General features: G+C 40.4%; 2 protein-coding genes across 2 annotated transcripts in view; one reads left to right on the top strand and one right to left on the bottom strand.

Moving 5' to 3' along the window:
- Nucleotides 1-19,563, top strand: part of LOC141439498 (uncharacterized) — a 78,660-nt gene that overhangs the window by 25,496 nt on the left and 33,601 nt on the right. The gene's annotated exons all lie outside the window — the stretch shown is intronic.
- LOC141439497 (ubiquitin-conjugating enzyme E2 T-like) lies at nt 16,988-18,961 on the bottom strand. Its single transcript, XM_074103775.1, has 2 exons — nt 18,292-18,961; nt 16,988-17,253 (listed from the first exon to the last, which is right to left on the bottom strand). The coding sequence occupies exons 1-2, from the start codon at nt 18,545-18,547 to the stop codon at nt 17,033-17,035; spliced, it is 477 nt and encodes a 158-aa protein (XP_073959876.1). The 5' UTR covers nt 18,548-18,961; the 3' UTR covers nt 16,988-17,032.

Raw genomic sequence — 19,563 nt, 5'->3', positions numbered from 1 at the left:
AGGTAGTGAGTTTCCTATATGATAATTTCAATTATCAATGCTTGTTCTATTATACTAGTGATCACTCCAAGTTTCCTTTTGTTTTTTTCAAAAATATGTTTTTTATTAAAAGTGTAATTTTTTTGTAAAATATTTATTAAAAATAAAAATTAAACAAAATAATAATGTAATTCTCTTCTTCTTTTTTGAAATGATTTTGAAACTACTCATTATAAGTAATTGTTTTTTCTTCATTTATGTAAAGTAACAACATAATAATACTACATTATCAATATAACGACACCTCCTACGTATACTGGTACAAGTGCATAATCATAAATTTACAGGAGAGCTGTTCAAAGGTTCCAAAACCTGTAACTTTCTCATTTGATGATATAACTTTTCAAAATTTTGCATTGGTTCCAAAGAAAATATTTGCTTTCTACCTGTATTCATGGAATTTTGAAATTTCTTATAGTTTTTGAGAAAATTGCAGATACACTACTATACGCGTATTTTACATCTTGTAGTTGTGCGGTATACTGAGCTTATTACCACTTACTCCAGTATACGGCGTAATGCGTAGATTACTGATCTAACGATATTTTTATATTGTATATGAATTTTTAGATGAAATACTTATGTGGCTTGCAATGAACAATAAAACAGATGCTCTTTTACCTTCATCTATTGATTTATAAACGTTTTTATCACTTGCACCAATATACGCTAACATTAGCATGCCACTTGTACCAATATACCGCTAGTAATGTTTTAAACATGCTATACAAAATACAGAAATATACCTTTATAAAAAACCTCACTTGAAATATAAATGGTTTTATTAAGAAAAGTAATTGTATTAAGTGCTTTAAATTAATGGAAGCACATTCAATGGATTCGTATTCCTGTTCAAATGTGTACTCGTATTTTATTGTAAAAGGTTCCTCATGTGATACATATATCGCATCGCACCATTGTGTCTTTAACCGTCAAAGTGTTATTTTGTATGTAAGATTGTTTTGGAAATTTTTCTTCGTTGTTACATCCATTATGTCATTATAATTGGTGTTGCTATAATCGGTATTGACTGTAAATGATTAAGAAACTTTACACATCCTTTCAGTCACACTAAGCCAATTACCACCTGAAATATTCTGGGAGAATTTGAAGACAACTTGTATAAAATCTTAGAAGATTATTTGAACTGCAATAATACAATAATACAAGTGTTTTACTAAAAACAATTTTTCATTTAAAAATCTATTTCATTTTCAGCACACAGTATCCAGAAGCTTACAAAATGGCTGTAGCAGCATCAGCTGCTAGCCGAAAACCGATAGACGAAGAAGATGACTTCAAACCATCTGAAACCCACACAGAATCCAAGATGGTTGCTACTGCGTCAACGGAAACTTTGAAACCAGCAATGAGCGAAGAAGGCAAGAAAAGTAAAAAGAAAGAGGTTAAAGTCAAAACGCCTAAGGAACGACCCGCTGAAAATAATCAAGAAGTTAGTAAGAAAACTAGGAGTGATAGTTCTAGTGAAACGGAAAGCGCTAGTTCTGGTGATGATAGTAGTACTGATACGGGATGAATAAAACAAGCTAAGGTTGCTGTTGAATTAACTACGGCACTCAAAGACGTTGATTACCATTTAATTATTATGTTACTGGTAACAAGGGTTTCTGTGACATTAGTTGGTGCTCGTATTGTGAGGTCAGTTTAACAACTTTGACATTGGCAAAATACATCTTGCTAAAAAAGCAAGGGTGAAAGCCATTAAAAAAAAAAAAAAAAAAAAAAAAAAAAACTGACATTTGTGTCATGTTTGTGATTGGTTAAAAAACTAAATGAGCCCGTCGCAAGCAAGACTGAAACATCAAACGGACTTCACGATACTAGCGCCATCTAGCAATATTTTGCCTGTCAAGAGACCCTCATTGATTGGCTTGTGGTTTTAGTTAAATAATGTAACTATTTAGTAGGCCTAAAAGATCGGCCTTGTATCATATTGTAGTGTAAATAAGGCCTTGTTGGCTTTATAGAATAATTATGTATGAATTTCTTTTTAATGTATCGTATTATTCAGACCGCGGATCGGCAAGCGCAGCGTAGGACGTCCACCAACGAGACTGACGGATGACCTGGTTAAAGTCGCGGGTTCACGGTGGATGTAAGCCGCTTCCAACCGAGGCAACTGGAGGTCTATGGGGGAGGCTATGTCCAACAGTGGACGTCCTATGGCTGATATGATGATTATTATTATTATTCAGAAGTCACTATTCTGTGTGAACCTGCTATTTTCTGCTATAAAAAATCTAGATCTAGATCTCATCTAGATCCATACAGTCAACCAATCTGATTCCTAGGCCACCATAGAACCCTGTCATAGTAAATAATATTTTTTTTTTTTTTTTTTTTTTAATATGGCTTTCACTCTTGCTGATTTTAGCAAGACGTATTTTGCCAATGTCGATGTTGAGACATTACGCACATGAGGAGAATGTTCGGTTTATGAAATTTTGATTTGGAGAAGGAACAGATAGGAGACCTAAAACAAATAACATATGTTATGGACGGCACACGTTTTTTTTTTTTTTTTTTTTTTTAACAGGGAAATGAAGACTGTTAAACATGCTAACATAAAAGGAAGTAGTGGAAAGGAAAAATAAAATATAGAAAACATGCTGTAATTTTACTACAACTTAATGTTGTGACTCAGTATAAATTTGATTAAAATTTTTGTCAAGGAAGAATCTAAAAGAGAAAGAAGTGTCGGAAAGTTAATAGGACGCGGAACATCCTTAGGCAACACGTCATACAGAGAATATGTAAGTTTACCGCAATTAAAAAAAATGTGCTCAAGAGTTCCTTCGTCTAGACCGCATTCGCACAAGGAGTTATCCCGCACCCTAATTTTATTCAAGAACACCGGAGTACAGACATGACCCAAACGGAGTCGGCATATGGTAGAAGTGACCCATTTATTCGCAGAGCGGAAACGATAAAACCACGGTTTTCGAGGAATTAACGGTTGAATGTTCCCGTAGTGTCGTCCTTTCTGGAGTCTGGAGAGGCTCCACATATTCTGCCAGGAGATCCTCAAGTCAACTCGAGCGGACATCGTTAGGTCTGATGGAAAGATGGTGTTATATTCCTGGCAACCGATTTCGATGGATTCTCTTGCCCATGCGTCCGCTCTTTCATTACCTACTATGCCGCAGTGGCCCGGAATCCATGCAAGTGTAACATCTAGTCCTTTTAACTTACAACGGTATAGAGACTCTTTGATTTTTAAAATAATTGGATATTTGGTTTTCATTTTAAAATGGTTACCAACAATTGCTTGTAGGCAGCTTTTGGCGTCGGAAAAAATTAATACTTTTGAGATATTATGGGATTTCGAAAATCTGATTGCTTCTAAAATGGCTATGGATTCCCCAGTGAAAACAGATGACTGAGTTGGGCCTTTCTGAGTCAAGACAATTTGGTATTTGGGAATCCATACCGCTGCTCCTACGTGACCATTAGGGTCTAGCTTAGAAGCATCTGTAAAAATGAGTAACCAATCTTGCCATTCTTCCAATTTTTTATTAAATTGAATATTAGCCGCTGGACTATCCTTGTCAATGCCAAAATCAAGGATAACATTGGGGGTGTAAGTTAAAGACTCATAGTTGACCTCAAAGATAGGGTTAGAGCTGGAGGTGTATATCGGTGACGAGAGGTTTTTAATTTGGAGTACGAAACAATATACCTTGGTGTCTCCTTATGTGACCAATATGCATTTTCAGATACTTCCAGAGAAAGCGCCTCTAGTCGAGGTAGAAGGGGATGATTAGAGATAGAACAAGCTTTGAAGATGAAGCGGTCTGCCAAGTACTGCCTACGGAGGGACAGGGGAGGATCCAAGCATTCGACCTGCATAGCATTTTTTGGTGAGGATTTCATAGCACCTAGAGAAATTCGAAGGCATTTAGCTTGAATCAGATCCCACTTCTTAAGTGCGTTTTTGTTACAGGGTTCTATCACCATAGAGCCATAGTCGATCTGGCTACGGATAACTGCGTTGTATACGAGCTTTGGCAGTATGGATGGGCGCCCCACCAGACCCCAGAGAGAGCTCGAAGAACATTGATACCCTTTTCACATTTTCCAGTCACATATTCCAAATGTGGTACACCTGTCATTCTAGAGTCTAAAAATACTCCAAGGAATTTCACAAAGTCCTTGCAAGGAATGACGTCTCGATCATATTGAATTTGAATGTTGGGTATGAATCTACTTCGCGTGAAGGTAACTATGCTACTTTTAGATGGAGATAGAGACAGTCCATGATCATCAAGCCAAACCTTGAGATAACTGAGCGCTTCATTAAGTTTGAAGATGCAGCATCAGTTGACTGCGAGCCCGTATAAAGCACCAGGTCGTCGGCATACTGAAGAATACTACAGAAGGGGGAGACAGATTGTTCCATATCATACGTATATAAACTATAAGAAGAGAGGGGAGAGCACCGAACCTTGAGGGAGTCCCTGCCATAGGGTAAGGGGAGGATGGAAACTATTGCCGGATCGAATTTTAATGGTGCGTCCCATGAATAACTTACAAACAAAATGAACTATCCTCACAGGAATACTCAGCTGGAGCATTTTTGCTCTGAGCACCGGAAGAAGAACATTGTCGTATGCGGCGGAGACATCTAAGAAGCAACCTACAAGATGTTTTTTTTTGGAAAGGGCCAATCTAATGTCCGAGGTTAATATGCTTAAGCTGTCCATGGTGCTTTTTCCTTTACGGAATCCGAACTGGGAGTTAGCGAGTAAATTATTTTTTTTCAACAAACCATTCCAGCCTATTCTTAATTAAATGTTCAAATATTTTACCAATTGTTGCAGAAAGGGCAATTGGTCGATAGGAGTTGGCATCTTGAGGGTTCTTGCCTGGTTTGAGCATTGGAATTACAATTTGTGTCATCCATGACTCAGGGATTTCCCCAGTCACAAAAAACAAATTGAAAAGGTTTAACAGATGTTCCTTTGAAAAGCGGTTAAGTTTCTGGATATAAAGATATAAGGAATGCCATCTTCTCCGGGTGAACTGTTACGAAGACCGTCCAGTGCCAACTCAAGTTCCGGGAATGTGAAGGGTTCGTCGAGGGGTCCTAGTTCAGCAGAAGGAGGAGATGGGTTTATGCAAGATTCCTCAGGAACCGATGAGGGAGCTAATTTACCCGCGAACTCCGCCAACCAGGAAGGAGGATTATGAGGGTTGACCAGTCAGATCGGAAAGAGCCTCTGAATCTTTTAATACTCTTCCATACCAGCGATGGCGGAGTTCTAGGGTTGAGATTTTCGCAAAATCCCTTCCATCCTTTCTTTTTAGCTTTCTTTAGGAGGCGCTTAGTGTGAGCAGAGATTTTTTGGTAGGCGACAAAATCTTCGGAAAGACCGGAAACATTGAACTTACGTTCGGCGTTATCCCTTTCTTTAACCGCCGCCGTGCATTCTGCATCCCACCAGGGAGGTGAAGGGACTTTGCTGCCAAGAATTTTTTTCTTCGGGACGTACTACTATCGGCTGCCTCTATCAGTATCGATTGGAATTGGAGGTATTGTTCAAAGGGTTTGAAAGGTTGGAATCCAGCTCTTTTAATTTTTTTCCACATAATAAGAGAAGCTAGGCCAATCTGCTTTATCAACCTATATTTAAGGAGTGGTTGGGGAACAGGTGAAGGAAGAACGGAGGATGGCTGGGAGATAATAATGGGGAAATGATCACTTCCGAATGACTGTTTCAGCACCTGATATGATAGCGAACACGAAAGATTAGGAGAGCTAGCAGACAAATCTAGCACCGAGTTAGGTTTTGTCCAGGATAAACTCGGTGGGTGGGGAGCCGTCATTGATGACTACGACGTTAATGTCATCAAACAGATCCAAGAGAAAGACGAAAATATGTCACTGTGTGATGAGCCCCAAGAGGTATTATGGCTATTGAAATCACCTAAGATGAGAGAGGAGGAGACCGGGAGAACAGGATGGTAGAAAGATCAGGTATTTAGGTTGATATTTGGATGCGGAATATAAATTGATACAAAATTATTCCCATGATATTAGCCGCAACTGCGGTTAATTTCATGAGAGTGGGGAGGGAGGGGGATTTGGAGAGAAAGAGTAACCTCTTTTAATGAACAACGCACAACCAGCACGTCCATCATCGCGGTCTTCCGAAGGCACGAGAAGCCGGATCCTAAAACGGGAACCGGTCTCAACCATGTCTCCGAAATGGCCGCCACAGATATAGAGTGCTCGTTAACGAGGTTTATTAAATCTGGTTTTTTAGGGATGATGCTACGACTATTCCATTGAAGAAAGTTGGCCTGGGGGGCCATTGGAGAAGGATAATCTTTCAGCTAGCGAAACCATTAATGGGGCAACGTCGGGCGGTAAACAATCGCTCCATTTGGCGATTATATTGGTGAGAGTTTGAATAATAGTTCCATAAGATCGTCATTGGGCGTCTCAGCTGGCATCCGCCGAGATGATAAGACGTATCCATTAGGAACCTGAGATTGAGGGGTCGAGATAATTTCTTTATGAGCTTGCCGGTCATAGCCGGGAGACAGGGGGGTCCTTGGTCTAATTTTACGAGTGACCGTCTTACGGTATGAAGTCGAGGGAGGCGATTGAGGAGGCAAGGAAGAGTGACCAGGAGGGGAGGTTGCAAGAGGGACTGGAAACTGGTTCAAAAAAAATCTTAGCTACGTCGGCGTAAGGGCGACGTACGGCCGGGAAGCGAGAGGAGGCTTCTTGGTAAGAGATACTGTGCTCCGACATTGCTAGTTTAATAGATTTTTGCCTACAATATTCAGGGCAACGTTGGTCTGTAGCAAAATGATGACCTGAACAGAAGAAGCAAGTCACTTGCTCAGCGGCGACGTTGCAACCTTCGCCTGGGTGTTTTTGGGCACACTTAAAACAACGAGCATCAGATCGGCACTGGGCCTGTATATGACACAAACCTCAAACATTTTCGGCATTGAATTGTGGTAGCACATACACTTCGACTTCAACGACGTATAAAAAGCGAAGATTCTGTCTGGAAGTTTTGACCTTCAAAAGTCACTACGACAGTTTGAGTTGGTACCCAGGATGGAGGTCCTCCCTCATTGGTTACCTTACGTTGGAGGCGCCGGGCTTTAAGGATTTTACCCTGTCCGTCTTTAAGGTCGGTAGCGTCCACAAATTCTTCCATTGACCAGTCAACTGGTACACCACGGATCAATCCCATACGAGAAACATTATAGGATGGAATGCTGGCTACAAATTTATGATGTGACAAAAAGGGGTTCTCTAAAATGGAATTAGCATCCTGAGCGGTCTTAAACTCCACCGAGACACGGTTTCTGCCAACGATCTAATACCATCTCGTTTGATATTTTGGATGGATGGCTCTAGCAAATGCGAGACCAACCTTTATTGGTTGCAGTGAAATACCCGAGTTGTACGATTCCGCGTCTCGTGAGATGTGAACTATAAATGGGCCACTGTCTTCACTGCCGTATTTGCGTGAATCCGCGTCTAAATCAGGGTGTTTATAGACGGTTGCTGCAGATGCGTTGTCGACGTCGGTTCCCTGCATCACCTTTTGCCTTTAGGTTCGAACCTTTCGGACGATGAAAGTTCCAACAAGTTAAGACTACGCTTTCGTGAATTACTGTCTTGCGAGTCCATCTCAATCGTGTTTGTGGAACTGCCACCGCCCGGATCGGGGGGCTCCTCGTTCCCCTCCATATTTTTGGCTCTCGGCCAACCAGACAAGTGTGTTATTAAGTTAAACTAGTATTATATACTAAATAATCCACCACCAGATAATTAATTAGAAAGGATTATTATTTTAATGGGAATATAACCTAAAAGTTGAACAGACTCACTGCACGGCGCTTCTGTCCTTCTCCATTCATACAATGATTTTTCAGTAAATAATATTATTTGTCTATAACATAACAATGAATATCAAATGACGTTAAATGTCATTACAACACGGTTCTATGATGGCCTAGGAATCAAAGTCACAGTCAACCTGGTGCGGCCCGTGCCAAGTTGGCGAAGGAAGGTGGACTTACCCAAGTTCGCCGCCGACCTTCTGACTGGCCACGGGTTTGCGATGATGATTTTGAAGGCAGTGCACGTCGTTGTCTTTAGTATCACTCAATCCTAGTAGATTATTGAGGATAACTTCCTTATTATGATTGTCAAGCGGAATGATTTGTTTATATGACAGACAGACGACAAGATGACAATGAAAAAATACCGCATGGCATCAGAGGTTTCCGGCCAGCGTTGCCTAGGCTTGTCCACCTCCTTGCACACGGCAATACGGCGCAACCATTCTCCCGGCCTTGAGAACCTGTGGTTTTCAACAATCAAGGACCTTACATTGTGCCAGAAGAATGATATATATGTGATGACTGTAACTAATATGAATAACTCACATACGTAACTAAGATGCGATACTAAATAAAACTAATATACTAAACGCCAGAAGAAAACCAAAAGCGAACACATAACTTGTAACATAACTTGGCAAACTTATTGGGCCAATTGAATGCGATAAAATGAAGTATTCACTGTGTCGGCAAAGGACACAGTTTTATAACAGGGCGTCTAAATATGCCCCCATTTTGGGTGCGGACCGACGCAACCCTAATGATACCGTCTTTACCCGGGAAAACCTCCTGTATCACCCCCAAGGGCCAGCGAAGCGGAGGCAAGTCATCCTGGTGCACGAGTACCACAGTGCCCACAGCCACAGGCAATGCAGGCGTGTTCCATTTCTGCTTAACTTGCAGCGTGTGTAGGTAATCCAGATGCCATCGTTTCCAAAAAATAAAATAAAATAAAATAAAATATTTCATTTCATTTTTCATTTCCAATACGACTGTACTAACTGATCTAGCAGTTGTTTTCGGTCACGCAAATTACATCTGTCGGTATCTATAGGGTACGCAGGCAAATGTTTCTTCAGAAAACGTAGAACATATACGATAATTCGCAATAACTTATGCCAGGACGAAACTCTTAACGTAAGCTCGTACAGCGGTGATGTCACTTCAGATGAAGTTGCAGCTAAAGTCACAGTTCCTTTAAGTTCCGGCATGTCTTCTCCTTTTGATGGGGTGAAAGGTTTAACGGGCCATTCTTCAATTGGAGACAGTGCCCACGAAGGGCCTCGCCACCACAGCGGATGGTCTATTATTTGCGACGGTAGTAAACCTCGAGATACACAATCGCTAGGGTTCTCACCACCATTGATGTGAAAAAAGCGATCAGGTGAGATATTCTCGTGGATCTTGTTAACCCTATTTGCAACAAATTGTTGCCAGCGGTGCGGTGAGGAATGAATCCACGATAACGCGATCGTTGAGTCTGAAAACGCAAAGACGTTATCGATTTTATAGCGATCATTGTAAGAATTATGAACGTGTTTCAATAACTCAGAAAGCAGAAGAGCCGCACATAACTCAAGTCGAGCTAATGATATGGTTTTGAGCGGAGCAACTCTTGACTTAGCCGCTACAATGTTGATATCCACATCCCCATTTGATTGCGTTACATGTAGATATATGACGCAGCCATAAGCCTTTTCACTGGCATCACCGAATGCCAATAAATTAACTTTGCAACCTTTTGTAACACTCAAATGGCGAGGTACTCTTAATCTTTCTAAAAGAGGCAATTCGTCCTTAATTTGGGTGAATCGATTCACAATTGATTCGGAAGGTTCATCATCCCATCCTACTTTAGCAAGCCATAACTCCTGAATCAATAACTTTGCACAGAGTATCACTGGTGCTACTAAACCTAGAATGTCAAACAAACGAGCGACCGTAGAAAGTATAGCACGCTTTGAACATCCTTTGTCGGGTGCAGAAGTCGAAAATGTAAATATGTCAGCAACTGGAAGCCATTTTAGACCAAGCACCTTTAAATTATCGCTGTCACTAAATTCAATAGCCGCTCGATAAGATTCAGGAACGTTGGCCAACATCTTTGCGGAATTACTAGCCCATTTTACCAATTTAAATCCTCCCGCATTGAACATTTTTATCAGTTCCTTGGAAAGCCGTATTCCTTCCTCTAACGTGGCAACTGATGTGGTCAAATCGTCCATATAAAGCTCCCGAGCAGCAACATTAGCCGCTTGAGGAAAGCGTTCGCGTTCGTCGTCTGCTAATTGGCGCACAGTACGCATAGCCAAATATGGGCTTGAGCGAAGGCCGAATGCGACCGAATTGAATTGAAAAACGCGAATAGGTTCTTCTTCACTGAATCTGAATAAGATCTTCTGAAACTTTCTATGATTTTCAATCACCAGAATGCGTAAATACATTTGTTGAATGTCTGCAGAAATTGCAATCTCAAATAAACGAAAGTTTAGCAGGAGTGTAAAAAGATCTGCCTGAAGGTTCGGACCAATATGCAAGCAGTCATTAAGCGACACACCTGTGTCAGTTTTGGCGCTAGCGTCCAATACTACGCGCGTTTTAGTTGTCGTCTTATCAAGGCGAATGACAGCATGATGCGGTATGATGTAACCATCATGAATGGCTGGATCAGTCAATTCTGACAAATAACCCTTTTCTATATAATCCTTGATGACGTCATTGTAAGCGTTGCGCAAATCTGGATTTAATCTAAATTTATTTTCTAAAGACATAAGTCTGCGCTTAGCAACTGTAAAAGAATTACCCAATATTGCTGGATCTCTTTTAAATGGCAGTGCCACCAAATATCTGCCGTCAGAATCCCGACAAGTGGAAGTACGATACAACTCTTCACACTGGAAATCTTCAGGGCTTTTAAGTTGTTTCTGCGGCAACTCCTCGAGCTCCCAAAACTGTTTTAAATTGTTATTTAACTCATCATTAGTAATAGGACCGAAGGACCAGGCTGTGTCTTGCATGGCAGAAACAGTAGGCAGTCTGCCCATGATGACGTAGCCAAGCGTAGTTTCGAGAGCAGGAGGTGCGGGAATTGCGGATATGGTATCTTCAGAAGCAGGAGACACGCGGCCACCAAGTAGCAGGTGCGGGAACAGCTGTGCCCCTAATATGACTTCTATGTTTCCTGGAATGTACCAACTGTCATCAGCTAATAGTAACCCAGTTAAGTGTCTCATTTTTGAGGTGTCTATTAAAGTCATGGGTAACTTTTCAGTAATGGTATCCACAACAAGTAACTGCAGATCATAAGTATCATCCGAAAAGCGCGATTTGATCTTAAGTGAGACATAACCTCGAACATTTGTGGCTAATGAACCCACAGTTCTAATAGTTGAATGCATCAGCATGTTAATATTTAATTTGAGCTTCTTACAGCATGCGGTTGTAATCAAATGATTTTGAGATGCGCTATCCAGTATACATCTTATAATTAAGGGGTAGCCCTCATTCGTTATGGCATGAACCTTTGCAGTTGATAAAACAACTTCACTCCCTTGCGTAGCTGACTGCGTCTGGCAGGTATATGTGACAGAATCACCAGCGAAGGCTGGGCCTGCCGGCGGGCGCGGCTGGGCTAGAGGAGGTTGCTGTGGCAGCAGTTGCGGCAATTGCAGGTCTCCGCACGTTGGCTGCACGCAGGGCGGTTGCATGGAAGACTGTTGCACGCAGGGCGACTGAGTTACAAGTGACTGCACGCAGGGCAGTACGGCAGCGGGTGGCTGCAACGAAGACGACTGCGCTGACAGCAAAGGCTCTCCTATATTAACAGCAGTTAAAGAATCGTTATTTTTGACCGAGTCAAAATGTATCAATGAGTGATGCTTTTGGTTGCATAACTTGCACCGCGATGATGAATTACAGCGAGAATTAGTGTGCTTGTAACTTAAGCAATTTGTACAATATTTATTATTTTTTACGAAGTCGTACCTCACCTTAACTGGCATGGCTTTAAATTGCGGACATTCATACATGTTAAAATGATTAGTACCGTTGCATACTAAACACTTGGAGTTCAAACTTAACTCACTGTTAGTTACGGCAAATGCGTGTGAAGTCGAATTTTGAAAATGGATCCGTGATTTATTATGAAAATTATTCGATTGTGACGTACTAGCAGCGCTACTATAGGCAGCCGAACGCGATGTGATCGTGGTAGTACGTTCTAATACTTTAACCTAATGCCTTATATACTCCACTAAGTCGGAACAACGTGGCATATCGTTGTCTCGAACATGAAGTTCAAATGCCTGAACCAATTGCGGATCTAACCGTTTTTGCGCAAAATGCATAAAAATAAAATCCGCCAAGTCAGCTATATCGAGCTGCTTCAAAGCACTAATGGATGCCGAAAAACGTTCGATGAATTCGTTCAGTTGAACAGCCGTATTGGAAACTTGCTTCAGATTCAAAATTTTATTTAGATACATTGTACCCAAAGCCCTCTTGTCCTGGTACTTAGTAACAAGAGCCTTCCATATTTGCGCATAATTTTCAGCGTTAGGTACAATACCCGCAAACACTGCAAGTGCTGTGCCGCTTAGCTTACCCACGAGGTAATGTATCCGTTGAGCGTCACTCAGCTGCGGGTTGTCCTGAATGTTAATTTTAAAAGACTCATAAAATAGGCTCCAACTTTCGGGTTGCCCGTTAAAGCTTGGTATCTCTATGGGTGGCAACTTAATGCGTAAGTCAGCACTCTTAGGGTCTGTAGCCTTTGCCTCCACATTAGACGCATTGCACTGCGCCAGTGCGTTGGATCGCACGTATGTGACGTAAGAGAAAATTGTTTCAAATGCCGACCATGTGGAAAAATTTGGCTCGAATTTTGGATTTATTTCCATTTCTAAGGCGTTTGCTTCATCACAAATGTCGTTGAATAGAGCATATAATTTTTCCAGGTTACTAGTTTTAGCTAAAAACTCTGAATACTTTTCTTCTCTGAAAAAATAACTCTTTTTGTGATTTCATATAAACTATTCATCTGGGCAAATATTGCTTCTTTTTTAGCAATAGCTATATTTAATTTCTTTGCCGCGTCCATATTTGAAATTTGATCGAATGCCGAAAAAACAATTAAAAATGTCGAAATGTCAAAAAAATTCGATCAAATTTCTGATGATTATATTACAAGTAAATACACTTTATAACTATGAAACAATGAATAAAACGAAGCGGGATGAGAGCAGTAACTTTGCTATATTTACGCAAAAAAAACGATGCCGCGATAAACTATGACGTGCACTATTTTTTATGACTGACTGTACTAAATGGTTATGTACATAATTATGAACGATAGCGCAATGTAAGGTCTCTGGTTGTACACCGGTTCGAATAGGACCAAATGGTGCGGCCCGTGCCAAGTTGGCGAAGGAAGGTGGACTTACCCAAGTTCGCCGCCGACCTTCTGACTGGCCACGGGTTTGCGATGTTGATTTTGAAAGCAGTGCACGTCGTTGTCTGTAGTATCACTCAATCCTAGTAGATTATTGAGGATAACTTCCTTATTATGATTGTCAAGCGGAATGATTTGTTTATATATGACAGACAGACGACAAGATGACAATGAAAAAATACCGCATGGCATCAGAGGTTTCCGGCCAGCGTTGCCTAGGCTTGTCCACCTCCTTGCACACGGCAATACGGCGCAACCACAACCAGTACAGCAGTTTAAGAGTTGTTACATTATTTCTTAAGTTTTAGAAACAAAACTGTTGTATTAAAAAATTGCATTTGCAGGCACTGAATATCTAAAGAAATCTTTTATCATTCAGTATTCAGTATGAGAATGAATAAAATCATGAATGTAGTAAAAATAATAGTTTATTTGTTCATAATAATAGTTGCATTACAGTAACCTGATTACCATCGCAATAATAAATTATGAACTTACGCTTACACTATCTATAATTAAAATAAAGTTGATGAAAATCTTAACAAATTGTTGTTATTACTATTTGTACAAAAAATGATAAGGGTTTATATTTGACACATACAGACATGAATCCACCTACACTTACAGGGCAAGTACTGTATTGCCTAGTGTCATTTTTAAACTTCTAAAACTCAGCTCTTGCTCTGTAGCACGATCACAAGACACAATCTATGAAATGCCTAGTATAAAGTGTAGTTTATAGTAGTATAAGTAGTATAAGTGGTTGTTGTTGAGGAAACAACCTTTGTGCTACAGATGTCCTGTTGACATCCATTCATTTGCCAAAGAAATCATAGCGAAATTGGTTATGAAAATGTTCCACCCTGGTACCATCAGCCAAATAAGTGGTCTATCAATTTGTAAACAAGTTCTTATCAAACAAATATGTTGCTAAAGTGGAACTTTCAGTTGACAGACATGTCTATTAGCATTATTGTTTTATGAGATGCAAACGATTATCAACTTTAGGATGGTAGACCACATATTTGGCTAATAAGTAGTACATGCTCCAGTTTCTTCGACTGTACAAGTAGGACTTGGGTGGTCAATAAAGCTTTCAAGGCATGAAATGAGAGATCCGCTAGGAAATGGAAATTGAAGGCATTGTAGATAGTTTGAGTTGAGTTAAAACAGTGTTTAGTGAAGACATGAGACTATGTGTGTCCCTGTTACATATTTGTAACCAATTTTTTGTGTGTGTTGCCAGTCCAATTTATTTGACTTAAATTTCATACTGCCATGGCCCTATACTCTAGACAGTTCAGCTTTTACAGACAAACTTTAATCTGTATCTCTGCTCCCAAAGATGACATACCTACTGTGTGCTTGTGGAAAAAAAATGAGAATGCCACTTTCTCTAGAGCACACATTTTTGATGTACTTAAACATGTGACTACAGTTTTGTATGTGAACTCAGTTTCTATTTTATCTGATTCTAGGTGACAAGAGTGACAACTTATGCATTTATTAGATGTAAAGTATGTTATTTTAAAGTCCTTCATATTGTTCAGTCTTGTTTGCCTCAAATAACTATTACTAATTTAACAGATAAAAAATATACTGCCCTCCTAATCCAAAAGGCGGTATCTCCAAAAAAAAACCTTTTGAGTAATTTATACCATGTGATGCAGAATGTTAGCTACAAAATAGTACTAATAAGTACCTCAAGTGTTTTTTTTAGATACTGCCTTTTGGCTTAGGAGGGCAGAATACATTTATCATTAAAATTTAGTTGGATCCAAGTATTCTTCACTTCGGCTGCAATCTTCAACTGACATGTCGGAATATGGCAGACTTAACAGGCGAATCTCAAAATCCATGCGACACGATGTGCGTGCCTTTAATACTGCACGTATTAAGGAAGCAATTGAGCGGACGGAACCAGGGCTCTAAAGTGTTTGCAAAGAATTCGTCTATTGGGAAAAGCCAAATGACTAAGTTGAAGATCGACGATGGCAGTATCATCTCATCGAAACCGGAGTTGTTGAGAGAGCTTGAAAGGTTTTACGAACAGTTATATGCCTCGACACAGAAGCCCGTTGTAGGTGCAGCTCAAGATACCAGAGCTAAACTAACCCGTCATTACACTGAAGACATCCCAGATATCAGCCTGTACGAGATTAGAGTGGCTCTCAAACAACTTAAAAACAACAAGGCTCCGGGGGATGACGGAATCACGACAGAACTTCTGAGAGCGGGTGGTAAACCGGTACTTGTAGTCCTCCAGAGGTTATTTAATTCCGTCATACTCGAGGGTACCACGCCGGAAGCATGGCACAGGAGTGTGGTGGCTCTTCTTCAAAAAAAGCGACAATACCTTATTGAAGAACTATAGACCCATCTCACTCCTTAGTCATGTATACAAGTTGTTTTCGAGGGTCATTACGAATCGTCTCGAGCGAAGATTTGATGATTTCCAGCCTCCCGAACAAGCTGGATTCCGTAAAGGCTTTAGCACCATAGACCACATTCACACGCTCCGCCAGATTATACAGAAGACCGAGGAGTATAATCGGCCACTATGTTTAGCGTTTGTGGACTATGAAAAAGCCTTCGATTCAATCGAGACCTGGGCTGTACTGCAGTCCCTTCAGCGATGCCATATTGACTATAGATACATCGAGGTGTTAAAGAGTTTGTACAGCAGCGCCACTATGTCGATCCGGTTGCAGGACGAGAGTACACAACCAATCCAACTGCAGCGAGGTGTGAGACAGGGAGACGTTATTTCTCCGAAACTGTTCACAAATGCGTTGGAGGACGTTTTCAAGCTCTTGGACTGGAACAGGTTCGGCATCAATATCAACGGCGAGTACATCACCCATCTTCGTTTTGCCGATGATATAGTCATAATGGCGGAGTCGCTGGAGGAGCTCAATACTATGCTCAGTGACCTCAGTATCGTCTCCCAACAGGTGGGTCTTAAGATGAACATGGACAAGACTAAAATCATGTCAAATGTCCATGTCACACCCGTGCCGGTTATCGTTGGGAGCGATGTACTCGAAGTTGTTGACCACTATGTTTACCTTGGACAAGTTGTCCAGTTGGGTAGGTCCAACTTCGACAAAGAGGTCGCCCGAAGAATCCAACTCGGATGGGCAGCGTTCGGGAAACTTCGTGATGTCTTCTCGTCCAATATTCCGCAGTGCCTGAAGACTAGAGTCTTCGACCAGTGTGTGTTGCCAGTGATGACTTATGGCGCTGAGACGTGGTCCTTAACTGTTGGCCTCTTAGAGAGGCTCAAAGTCACGCAACGAGCTATGGAGAGAGCTATGCTTGGAGTTTCTTTGCGCGATAGAATCCGGAATACGGAAATTCGTCGAAGAACTAAAGTCACTGACATAGCTGGAAAAATATGCAAATTGAAGTGGCAATGGGCAGGCCACATCGCTCGAAGAACAGATAACCGTTGGGGGAGAAAAGTCCTCGAGTGGCGACCACGAACCGGAAGACGAAGCGTTGGCAGGCCTCCCACCAGGTGGACTGACGACATCGTGAGAGTGGCGGGAAACCGGTAGATGCAAGTGGCAAGTTGTCGTTCATTGTGGCGTTCTAAGGGGGAGGCCTTTGTCCAGCAGTGGACGTCTTCGGGCTGATGATGATGATTCTTCACACTTCCCTAGCATGTTTTTCAGTGTGAGCCCGAGCATTCTTCATAAATGTATCTATATTTTCCTTGTATTCCATAGCTATGTCCATCATGAGGGGGTCGTCGGGGTTCGGGTTGGCCAGGAGAGTCTGCAGTGTAATGAGGAGCGTGTCAAGGGTTATTGTTGGAGTCCAGGCACCTTTGGGTGGCATTTTGAGTAGATCCATACAAATTCGACCACCTGGAAATGCAATAAATATTGTTACCGATAATTGCATCACCAACAAACTGGCATACTTCTCATAATGAGTCAAAACATGATTCTCCTATATTTTGTACGCCAATAGCTAAGACATCACTTATTTGCCAAATGAATCAACTATTTATCTTGTATCATTATAGATGGAAAAACTTGTATATTCATTTATATTTAAAGCATAAACAGCTCTTAAGATTTTAATGAAATCTGTTTTTATCTGTTTTTGAGATCTCTAGAAAAAGGTGTTTTCATTTTTTTATGTGAAAGCTTCACACACAGTACCATATAATAAGATCACTATTTTTAAATTACAATAAACAGCTTGAAATTACAAAATGACAGTGGCGGATTTATGTTTTTTAGGAGTGTAGGCCACTTTATATCCGCCGCCCTATGTTTTTTCTAAAATAATTTTATCGTTGAAGTTGGTCGCCCAGGTACTTGGATTTGTACACCATAAAATCATACTTTTAAGAAGATGATATTACCACAGCAACAAGCTACTTTAAAAAGTAGGTTGACGGATTTAGCACTGAATAAATGAATTCATAATTAGTTAATAGACATCACTGAGTAAGGCAGCAGTTAGTATGTACAATGCAGAGGTGCATTTTAGAGAAGCAGTTAAGGTAGGTAGAAGGCAAAGAAGATGATCTCATTGCACTAGGTATTACTAGATGATCTCATTGCACTAGGTATTACTTGTCCTATTATCTATTCATTCTGTGATACCACATAAGTTCTAAGTTTGTTATTTCTAGATAAATGTACAAGTAGTTTATTTAGATACCTTAATTATATAAAGTTAATTTATAAGTGTCCCTTAAACCTCTTCCTAAAAAATACATGAGGTTAAAATAGCATAATATGTTATGTATAAGTTAATTACCTAATGTAATTAATTTTAAAATTGCCGCGCCCCAACAGGGCATCATTTTTTATAATTTTTTGTAAAAGGTGTTGCAATAAATAAATACTGAATACTGAATACTGAATACGGTAGGTAAGTAAATAACTCACCTTTATCAATATTTGGGTGATACACCGGTGTCACAAACTTCACAAGCGGCGGCTCGAACGGGTACTTCTCCGGGATAGTTATAGTAAGCTTAAATGACCCGTCTTCGTAAGGAGTCCCCTTAGGACCTCGCATTGTCACCAAAAACATGTCGCACTGATCATCTTTCTCGAAATTGCAAACGACGCCCCATGGAGGCCTTGTTTGGAACAGCTTAATTTCATAAGCGAGCCTGCCTGATCGAGGATTTAATGCCATCTTTTTATATAAAAAAAAATAGTTTTAAACCAAACAAACGCGCACGACCAGCACGATAATTTAGCTTATAATGTGGATTAGGAATGCAAGCCAGTTAACGACAATCGAAGCCGAATCTTACGACGTGAAACCAAGCGCATCCCTTATACTGTAAAGTGCATAACAAACTAAATAAAGACCACACCACGAAACAAACGAAACGTTGTTGTTGTTGTCAAAGGAAATGTCCACGGCCGGTTGTCTTGTGTCTTGATAGGAAAGGAAAAATACTCGCATTGTCTCTGGGTTCGATTCGATTATAGAAAATGACAGCTTCCACGTCCCCCGCGCAATGTACCACCTCATTCTTGTCACTTGTCATAGTATAGTTGTCAATGCCAACGACAGATATTTCAGACAACGTTCATTAGTACCTATCTCTGTACGTAGTGGCAGCGGTGACCTTACCCATTGCGAGGCTCGGGGCGAGGTCTTTGCGAGGCCCTTTGTCCTTCGTAGAAAGTATACGCCATGTTTAAGTCAGCGCTATTTAAAATTCCGTATAAAAACAATAGTCCAAAGTAGTATTTTGCTCTGGCGATATTAATGTTTTGCTATTTAATATTCTGCAAAAGTATATTCGGCGCTATGAGTGTTCTGCTATGTTATATTCTGAGAAATGACTATTATTCGAACTGATAATTATGCAAAGTGATGATTATGCAAAACTATTATTCGGCTAAAAAAAAATATGAGATACCTGTTATGCGAAGTGTAATTTGGAGAATCGATATTAAGTATACAAGATAAAGGGAACCCAATAAATACAATCCTTAGGCCTTGAATCATAAAAAGCACAGATGTGATTCGTCTTCAAAATAAGGTTATACCACCCATGCAAGCGAGCGAAAAAATGTAAAACGAGATTAAGAAATATAAAGAGTGCAAAAATAATAGTGTTTTTTTCATGACCCACATTTTGAAATAAATTAAATAATGAATGTACCGAATACGAAGCTACAAATCTTTTTTTGGCA

Source organism: Choristoneura fumiferana, chromosome 21 (genome assembly GCF_025370935.1).
Source record: "Choristoneura fumiferana chromosome 21, NRCan_CFum_1, whole genome shotgun sequence".
NCBI lineage: Eukaryota > Metazoa > Arthropoda > Insecta > Lepidoptera > Tortricidae > Choristoneura > Choristoneura fumiferana.
Note: the sequence above shows the minus strand (reverse complement) of the source record. Positions and strands in the feature narration are given on the sequence as shown.